Source organism: Carlito syrichta, unplaced genomic scaffold (assembly GCF_000164805.1).
Source record: "Carlito syrichta isolate Samal-C Ts95f unplaced genomic scaffold, Tarsius_syrichta-2.0.1 Scaffold303562, whole genome shotgun sequence".
In the NCBI taxonomy this organism is placed as follows: Eukaryota; Metazoa; Chordata; class Mammalia; order Primates; family Tarsiidae; genus Carlito; species Carlito syrichta.
The window spans coordinates 192,778-203,505 of record NW_007247658.1 but is presented as its reverse complement, the minus strand read 5'-3'; the positions used below and the strand labels follow the sequence as shown (position 1 = coordinate 203,505).

Sequence of the window (10,728 nt, the reverse complement as noted above, 5' to 3'; positions counted from 1 at the left end):
GCTCAGGCAATCCACTCGCCTTGGCCTCCCAAAGTGCTGGGATGACAGGCTGAACCACCGTGCCCGACCGCTTTTAAAATCTTTTTAGGAGCTGGGCACGATGGCTCAAGCCTGTAATCCCAGCACTTTGGGAGGCCGAGGTGAGAGGGTTGCCCAAGCCCATAGGGTCAAGACCAGCCTGGGGAATATGGCAAGACTTCGTCTCTAAAATAAAAATTAGCTGGGCGTGGTGGGGTGTGTCTGTGGTTCCAGCTACTTGGAAGGCTGAGGCAGAAGGATCACCTGAGCCCACAGGTCGAGGCTGCAGTGGCTGTGAGCGAGCCACTGCCCTACAGCCAGGGTGACAGAGTGAGACTATGACTCCAAAAAAAAAAAATCTTTTAGGGATATCAGGCAGGGAGTCAGCCCACTCTGGCCCACTGCCTATTTTCATATGGCCTCAAGCTAAAAATGGTGTTTACATTTTTAAAGAGTTGGGGGGAAAATGCCAGAGACCTGTCCCACAAAGCTTAAAGTGTTTACTTATCTATGCTTTTATAGAAAAAGGTTGCCAACTTGATATAAAGCAAACTATGTATTTATTTTATTTTTTTGAGTTGGAGTCTCACTCTGTCACCCAGGCTGGAGTGCAGTGACATGCTCATGGCCACCATAGCTTCGACCTGCTAGGCTCAGGCGATCCTTCCTCCTCAGCCTTCCAAGTAGCTGGAACTACAGGCATACGCCACCACACCTGGCTATATTTCTGATTTATTGTAGAGATGAGGTCTCACCAAGTTGCCCAGGCTGGTCTCAAACCTGTGGGCTCAGGCAATCTTCTTGTCTCGGCCTCCCAAAGTGTTGGGATCATAGGCGTGAGTCATTGCACTGGCCTATCCTATGTATTAAAGCAGCCTCTAACTCCTGGGCTCAGGTGATCCTGCTGCCTCAGGGTCCTGAGTAGTCAGGACTATAGGTGCATGCCACCACACCCAGCTAATTAAAAAAACTGTAGAGATGGGGTCTCACTATGTGGCCCAAGTTAGTAGTAACTATTTTAAAGAATTTTAACTGGTAAAACTGAGAGAAACATAAGGCCGTGTGCAGTGACTCAAGCCTATAATTCCAGCACTTTGAGAGGCCAAGGTGAGAGGATTGCCTGAGCTGATCCCAGGGGTTGGAGACCAGTCTGGGAAACTTGGAGAGACCTCATCACTACAATAAAAAAAAAATTAAGCTGGGCATGGTAGTGCACGCCTGTAGTTCCGGTCACTTGGAAGGTTGAGGCAGAAGGATCACCTGAGCCCAACAGGTCGAGGCTGCGGTGGCCGTGAGCATGCCACTGCACTCCAGCCTGGGCAATACAGTGAGACTCCAACTCAAAAAAAAAAAGTGAGAGAGATGTATTACAAATGTACAAAATGGATTCAGCTAACATAAAATAGCTCTGATAAACCAGGTCCATGGGGAAAGACAGTTAACATGATAGCACTCCCTGTTTCTCTGTGTAGAAATTGTATCGTCTGAAACTCAAAGCTGAAACTTAAGGGCCAATCCTCTTGAGAGGCAGGGACACCCTCTGCTCCTTTTTGAGGAAAATTTGGTTAGGACTTGAGGAGTTTCAGGTCCGAGTGGAGAACCTTCCCTTTCCCGTTCACTGTTTGAGTTTGCTTTTCAAAGAATCACTCAGAATTGAACAGTTTACATCAAAATGATAGTCCTAACGGATTCTGGTTTTCCCTTAAATGAAACAAGGGAGTTTCATGGTTAGAGGACTGTGCTAATGCATGTAGTATTTGGTGTTTATGCGTAGCACAAGAAAGGTTCACTTAGTTCCAGTGAAAGTATTTTTTACCCAAAAAGAGCAATATTCCAAATAAAAAACATCAGAAATGTAACTAGCAATTCACCTTTTGGCTTTTGAGGAGACAGTGGCTCGCTCTGCCATCTAGGCTCAAGTGCAGTGGTGTGATCACAGCTCACTGCAGCCTCAGTCTCCTGGGTTCAAGCAGTCCTCTGGCCTCAGCCTCCTGAGTAGCTAGGACTACAGGTGCACGCAATCACCCTGGGCTAACTTTTCTTTTTAGAGATAGGGTCTTACTGTGCTGTCTCGTCTGGTCGTGAACGTGTGGCCTCAAGCGATGCTCCTGCCTCCGCCTCCCCCACTGCTGGGATTGCAAGTCTGGGTCGCTGTGCCCGGTCACTGTTCACTTTTAAAGTCAAGTCCTGCAAATCTTTTATTGCTTCCACAGGAGAACAGATGCCATAGTGCTTTTCTTTTTAAAAAATGTAACTGTCAGGCAACCCCTTCGGGTCCCCTCCCACAGTGGGAGCTTTTCTGTCTTCTCAATAAATCCTGCTTTGTAAAAAAAAAAAAAAAAAAAATCTGTCTACAAAATATCTCAATAATAATGTGAGTCACTACTTTTATTCTTTATTGTCACGTGTTCCCAGTTTGGGCATCGGGCTTGGCAGACATCATGGAGGTTTGTACAGACATACATGTACATAGACACACACACGTTTAAAGCCTGAGCTTCCTTGTTAAACCTTGTACTCAGGCTCCCATTTTTTAAAAAGGGGTGAAGCGGTGAGAAGATAAAAAAATCAGAGAAAACATGAAAAAACATGACAACTCTTACTGTTATGAATGAAGGCAGACATATTAAAGCTAATTTCCTCACCTTCTAAAACTTCCACTAAGCTACAGCCTCAGATATTTACAATAAAAATAAACAAAGCCCCCCTCCCCACATTTCAGTGCAGTGCAACTAGCTGGCCGAGGAACTGCATTTTGTTGTTGTTATCGTAGGTAACTTTTTATTAAGGAACAGTTAATATTTCAGTGATTAAAACTTCAGGTGCTCAAAACTCAGGTGGGTTCATCACCATACTCTGAAGCAAAATTCCTCAGGTGCTCATCTTGATGTCACGACACAAATCCACCACAGGAACACCCAGGCTTTAGTTGTGAGAGCACAATTCATGTCTGGCAGCTAAAGGGGAGACACCACTCTAGGTCGCTTGAGGTTATGTTGTACTGCAGGCGCTTTTCTCTTCTGTGATAATCCAGGCCCAGGTTCCTTATTATTCTGAAGGAATGAAACAGCTTCTGGTAGACAGTAATTTTCTACACAAGGAGGAGACTCCTATAAAAGTAAAAATAAACAACACTGTTTTCCTCTTTCAGATTTCAAACGCTTAAGTGATCTGGTCATAGAGCACTTTCTCTGCTTTCTAACAAACTTAAAGAAAAACGCACATTCATCCCGAGGTTCTTGCAAAAAGACCTTTGTCTCTGAAGGTGTGCCAGCTGGCACTTGACACATTTAGCGAAAGGACCCTATGGGACACAGTCTCACCGTGTATCAGAAAAATGAGGGAATGGCTCGGTACAGTGGGGCTAGCTCAGCTCTCAACGATTTCATCTGTGAAACAGGAGTTAGATACAGAACATGGGAATATGGGAAAATGTGGCTAATAACTAGCATTCAAGGGTACTTTTTAAAAATATTTTTTACTTTTGACAATAAACGTGATATAGGTGTCTTTAAATCCTCATTTTACAGATAACAAAGTTAAACAAGACAACCAATGTTATATACAACTAGCAGGTGGCAAAACCAAAATTTATATCCTTCTCTGTCTAACTCCAGCACTCTGGCATTTTTCTCCCTCACAACCATTTTCCAACATGGAAGAAAAAGACCCTTTCTCCCCTTATTATAATACAACTTAATTTTCTGGCAATATGGCAAACTGGAGAATCTGAAAATGAATCACCACAAAATACCAAGTATGTGCCTTTTGATTAAATTCTTCATATATAACAACTATAAATTCTGACCAGAATATATGAAAAGCGACTACCATAAGATCCTAGAGGATAAACAGATCAAGCAAATACTAGCAAGGAGGTGACATCTGGGAAGAAAATGACACAGGTGGACTGTCCTCTTCATTCTGCTACGGCTGTTAGTCTGAGGAGAGGCCAGTCTGTGTCACGTGGGCTAAAACTCATGACAGAAAAAACCTGCAGTCGTAACGGCCTGAAGAACCAGACAGGATGGTAGCTATAGCCCCTGGAAAGAAAGCGAGGTGGGAAATCCCAGGATGGGGTGGTGGCAAACCCAATGCATGATCTCTGCTAGATCTCTGCTTGACCCCTGAAGAGGCTCGAGCTATGGCTCAAAGGTTAAAGGAGCTGGGATGGAGACTCGAGCTACAAAATAAACAAGTAGAACAGGACTCCCTAGAGGAACAGGAGAATACACAGAAGTTAGAGTTTCTTTTCTTTTTGGAGACTGGGGCTCACTATCTTACTTATGCAGGCCTCAAACTCCTAACTCAAGTAATCCTTCCACTCCTGAGTAGCTGGGATTACAGGTATGCACCACCATGCCCGTTTGCACCTAGAGTTTCCACAGCTTATTCGTAATGTCCAGAATACATCCAAAATCACTCTACATATGCAGAAGCAGAACAAAACAATCATTCCTAATAAAAGAAATACTTAAGTATAAATTTAACAAGACATATGTAGGATTTATATGCTAAAAATTACAAAATGGTCACGAAAAATAAAAGAAGACCTAAATTAATAGATATGCCATGTTCATGGATTGGGAGACTCAACATAGAAAAGATATCAATACAAATTGATCTGTATGTTTGATGCAATTCCTATAAAAATCTCAATAAGGGTTTTTGTAGATGTAAACAAGCTTCTTTTAACATTCTAAATGAAAAGGGGAAGGAAGGGAGGAGGGAAGAAGGAAGGAAAGCTAAAGGCCCCTAAAATAGCTGAAACGATTTTGAGAAAGAGGAATAAAGTGAAAGGAATCACTACCTTCCACTTACTTTATGCAGCCATAGCAATCAAGACCAGGTAGTATGGCACACGGAAAGACACTTAGATCGATGGAACTGAACAGAGAACCCAGAAATAGACCAATACAAACAAGCATGCCCAACTGAATTCTGACCAGGGTGCCAAGGCAACTCAATGGAGGAAAGGCAGTTCTCTGGGCAGATGGTGGTGAAGACAACTTTTGGGGGCAGAAACCAGAAAACAAAAAAAGAGCTGACCTAAACTGTGTGCTTTATAACAATTAGCTCCAAATGGTTCACAGACATAAATGATAAAACTATAAGACTTAGCTGGGCTCGGTGGCTCAGCCTGTAATCCCGCGCCTTTGGGAGGCTGAGGTGAGTGGATTACCTGAGCCCGTGAGTTCGAGACCCACCTGGGCAACTTGGCGATACCTTATCTCTACAATAAATCAAAAAGGAGCCGGGCGTGGTAGCGCGCGCCTGTAATTCTGGCTACTTGGAAGGCTGAGGTGGAAGGATAGCTGGAGCCCAGTGGGTCGAGGCTGCGGTGGCCAGGAGCGGCCACTGCACTCCAGTCTGGGTGACAGAGTGAAACTCCAACTCAAAAACCACCCCCCAAAAAAACAACTATAAGACTTAAAACAAAAATCTCTGGTGTTTTCTAGGGTTAGGTAAAGACACCAAAAGCACAATCCATAAAAAGAAAACATTGATAAAGCTGACCTCATCAAGATTTAAAATTTAGGAGACTTCAATACTCCAATGACAGCAACAGACAGATCATCAGGCAGAAAGTCAGCAAAAACAAACAAACAAACAAAACCAAACAGCGGGTAATGTCTCATGCCTATAAACCCAGCACTCGGGGAGGCCAAGGCAGGAGAACTGCTTGAGCCCAGGAGTTTGAGATCAGCCTATGTCAACATAGTGTGACCATGTCTCTACCAAAAAAAAAAAATTTAGCTGGGCATGGTGGCACATGCCTGTAGTCCCCGCTACTCAGGAGGGTGAAGTGGAACAATCACCTGAGACCAGGAAGTTGAGGCTGCAGTGAGCCCTGATCATTCCCCTGTACTCCAAGCTGGGTGACAGAGTGAGACTATGACTCAGAAGGGGGAGGGGGAGGAAAGGTGGGCGGGAATGGTGGGAGGAAGGGAGGAAACGAACATTGGAGTTTAGCCGGACCCCAGGGCAAATGGAGCTAATGGGCATCTACGGAACACTCTACCCCTAAACTATAGAATATGCATTTTCTCATCAGTACATGGAATATTCTCCAAGACAGACCATATGATAGGACATAAACCAAATCTCAATAAATTTAAAGAAATCAAAATTAAGTTGGGTGCAGTGGCTCACGCCTGTAATCTCAGCACTTTGGGAGGAGGAGGCAAGCAGATTTCTTGAGCCCAGGGGTTTGAGACCTGCCTGGGCAATTTGGCAAGACCTCGTCTCTACAATAAATAAAAAAAATTAGCCAGGCATGGTGGCATGTGCCTGTAGTTCTAGTTACTTAGAAGGCTGAGGAGGAAGGATTGCCTGAGCCCAGCAGATCAAAGATCTGTGTACTTCAGTCTGGAGACAGAGTAAGACTCTGACTTCAAAAAAAAAAAAAAAAAAAAAAGCCAAAATCCTATCAACCACCTTCTCAGACCACAGTGGAATAATACTAGAAATTAACTACAAGAACTCACAAAAACAAACAAATCCATGGAAATTAGTCTGCTCCTGAAATGATCTTTGGGTCAACAATGAAATCAAGACACAAATTTAAAAATTCCTTGAAATGAATGACAGCAACAAAAGTTATAAAAACCTCTGGGACACAGCAAAGTGCTCAGAGGAAAATTTGTAGCACTTAAGTTCTACATTAAAAAGACTGAAAGAGTACATGTTGACAACCTAACATAACACTTCAAGGAACTAGAAAAACATGAACAGACCAAACCCAAAGCTAGTAGAAAAAAATAAATAATGAAGAGCAGAACAGAACTAAATGGAATTGAAAAAACAAAATATAAAGAATCAATAAAACAACAAGTAGTTCTTTGAAAAGATAAACGAAATTGATAGATCACTGGCTAGATTAAGTAAGAAATGGAGACGATTCCTATAAGTTCAATCAGAAATGAAAATGAAGACATAACAATCATCCAAGAATATTATGAATACCTCTACGCAAACAAACTAGACAATCTAGGAGAAGTGAATAAATACTTGGAGACATACAAACTCCCAGCCTTGAATCAGAAAGGAACAGAAACCCTGAACAGACCTACAACAAGTAGCGAAATTAAAACAGTAATTAAAAGTCTACCAACAAAAAAAGTCCAGGACCTGATGAACTCACAGCCAAATTCCACCAGACTTTCCAAGAACAGGTACCAATTATACTGAATCTATTCTATAAGACTTAAAAGGAGAGAATTCTCCCTAACTCAATCTATGTATGAAACCAGTATCACCCTAGTACCAAAGGCAGGAAAAGACACAACAACACAAAAAACTACAGACCAATATCCCTGATGAAATATGCAAAAATCCACAAAAAATTTAAGCAAGCTGAATTCAATAGCATACTTAAAAAAAAAAAAAAAAAAAAAACTACCATGATCAAGTGATTTTTAACCCAAGGATCCAAGGATGGTTCAACATATGCGAGTCAATAAACTTGATCCACCACATAGAATTAAAAACAAGTATCTTATGATTGTTTCAAAAGATGCAGAAAAAGCACTTGATAAAATTCAGCATCCCTTCATGAAAAAACCCTTAGTAAAATAGGCTCAGAAAGAACATTCCTCAAAATAATAAAAGCCATATACAACAACCCACAGCCAATGTCATCCTGAATGGAGAAAAGCTGGACGTATTCCCCCTCAGAAGCAGAACACGATAAGGATGCCCACTTTCACCATTCCTATTCAACATAGTATGGAAAGTCCTGGCCAGATCAATCAGGCAAGAGAAAGAAAGAAAGGGTATCCAAATTGGAAAAGAAGAAACCAAACCATCTCTGTCTGCCAACGATATGATTTTATACCCAGAGAATCCTAAAGACTCCTCCAAAAGACTCCTAGACTTGATAAGTGAACTCAGTGTAGTTTCAGGATACAAAATCAACACACACAAGTCAGTAGCACTGCTACACACTAATAGCAACCAAGCTGGGAATCAAATCAAGAACTAATTCCATTTACAATAGCAGCCAAAAAGCTAAAATACCTATGACTCTATTAACCAAGGAGATGGAAGATCTTTACAAGGAGAACTACAAAACACTAATGAAATAAATTGTAAAGGACACAAACAAAAGGAAAAACATTCCATGCTCATGGACTGAAAGACTCAACATTATTAAAATGACTGTATTACTTAATCTACAGATTCAACGTAATTCTTATCAAACTACCAGTGTTGCAGAATTAGAAAAAAAAAAATCCTAAAATTCATATGGAACCAAAATAGCCAAAGCGATCCTAAGCAAAAAACAAAACAAAACTGGAAGCGTCACATGATCTGACTTTATACTACAACGCTATAGTAACCATTAAACAGCACAAGGTCAGACACATGTACTAATGGAACAGAATAGAGAATCCAGAAATAAACCTAAATATCTACAACCAACTGACTGTCAATAAACCAGAAAAAACATACATTGGGGAAAGGACACCCTATTCAACAACTGGGTGCTGGGAAAATTGAACATCTACATGCAGAAAAAGGAAACTTGGCCTCTATTTCTCACTAAATACAAAAATTAACTCAGGATGGATTAAAGACTTAAATGTCAGACCTGAAACCAAAAAAACCCTAGAAGAAAACCAGGAAAAACTCTTCTGGACATTGGCCTACATACAAAATTTATGTCTAAAGCCCCAAAGCAAATGCAACAAAACTAAAAATAAACAGGTGGGACTTAATTAAACTAAAAAGCTTCTGCACAGCAAAAAAATCATCCACAGAGTCAACAGGCAACCTACAGAATATGGGAGAAGATATTTGCAATCTGACAAAGGACTAACACCCAGAATCTACAAAGAACTCAAACAAATCAGCAAGAAAAAAAGCAAATAACCTCATTAGAAAGTAGGCAAATGATATGAACAGACATCTCTCAAAAGAAGATATACAAATGGCCAACAGACAAATGAAAAACTGTTCCAGTTCATGCCTGTAATCACAGTGCTTTGGGAGGCCCAGTGAGGATTGCTTGAGCCCAGGAGTTTAAGAACAGCCTGGCAACATAGTGAGACCTTGTCTCAAAAAAAAAAAAAAAAGTCAGGCATTGTGGTGCATGTCAGTAGTCCCCAGCTACTTGAAAGGTTGAAATGGGAGGATCACTTGAGACCAGGTTGAGACTGCAGCTATAGAGTGAGACCCTGTCTCAAAGAAAGAAAGAAAAAAAAAATTAAATTAAAACCACAATGAGATAATACCTTATACCTGTCAGAAAACCATCATTAAAAACCAAAAAACAGTAGATGCTGGCGTGGATGTGGAGAAAAGGGAATGCTTACATATGGCTGGTGGGAGTGTAGATTAATAAAACCTTCATGGAAATCAGTATGGAGATTTCTCCAAGAACTAAAAGTAGATCTACCAGTAATCCCACTACTAGGCATCTACCCAGAGGAAAAGAGGTTGCTATACGAAAAAGACACAATTCATGATTGCAAAGACGTGAAATCAACCTAAATGCCCATCAACTGATGATCAGTGGATACTGGAAATGCCACACATACCATGGAATATTATTCAGCCATCGAAAAGAATGAAATCATGTCTTTTGCAGCAACTTGGATGGAATTAGAGAGCATCGTCCTAAGAAAACTAACTCAGGAGCAGAAAACCAAACACCACATGTTCTCACTATGGATCTACAAGGCAGAGAGAACAGGGACTCAGAAGCGGGAGGGGGAAGAGGTGGAGGGATACAAACTCACGGTCGGGCACAACATGCACAGATGGGGTGATGCGTACACTTAAAGCCCAGACGTCTTTATCACTATACAGTGTGACCATGGAACCAGAAACTATCTGAACACCCTAACGCTACTGGAATAAAAGAGAAAATAGCATAAATAAATAAATAAATAAAAACTTTTTGTCTGCAAAAGACCCTGTTTAGAGGACAGAGTTAAAGGATAAAAAGATCAGCTACAGACGGGCAGAGAATGTTCACAAACCACATATCCAGCAAAAACCTATTATTTTAAAAACTCTCAATGCTCAATAGTAAAAAAATAAAAACTAGAAAATAGTCACAAGACATGAATGGACATTTCAATGAAGAAGTTATAAACACAGCAAATAAGCACACCCAAAGATGTTCAATTTCATTAGCCATGAGGGAACTGCAAATCAAAACCACCATGAGGTATCACTATATACTACTGAAATGGTTAAAATAAAAAGTAGTAACACCACTAACTGCTGATGAGAACACAGAAACACCAGATCATGCATACATTGCTGGTGGGAATGAAAATGATATGGCCACTCTGGAAACACACTCTTGGGCATTTATCCCAGTGAAATAAAAACTTACCTTCACAGAAAACTCTGTACACAAATGTTCAGAGCAGCCCCAAACTGGAAACAGCCCAGATGTCCTTCAATAGGTTAATGGCACAAACTGTGGTACAACTGTACCATGGAATACTACTTAGCAAGAAAAAAAGAAAAAGCAGCAAACTACTGATGAAGCAGCAACCTAGATGAACTGCAAGGGAAATTTGCTGAGTGAAAAAAAGCCACTCTCAAAAGGCTACACGCTATATTGATTTCATTTATGTAATATTTTAAAAATGAAACAATCATAAAAACAGACAACGTGTCAGTGGCTTCCAGGGGTAACAGACAGCTTCCGGGGGGGGGGGGGGGGGGGGGGGGGGGGGGGGGGGGGGGGGG

General features: G+C 41.2%; 1 protein-coding gene across 1 annotated transcript in view; it reads right to left on the bottom strand.

Moving 5' to 3' along the window:
- Positions 1-2,391: 2,391 nt before the first annotated feature.
- Positions 2,392-10,728, bottom strand: part of TOPBP1 (topoisomerase (DNA) II binding protein 1) — a 71,355-nt gene continuing 63,018 nt past the window's right edge. The window contains exon 27 of the mRNA XM_008058640.2: positions 2,392-3,128. Within this exon, the coding sequence (XP_008056831.1) occupies positions 2,976-3,128 (153 nt within the window). The 3' untranslated portion in view covers positions 2,392-2,975. The remainder of the gene's footprint in view (positions 3,129-10,728) is intronic.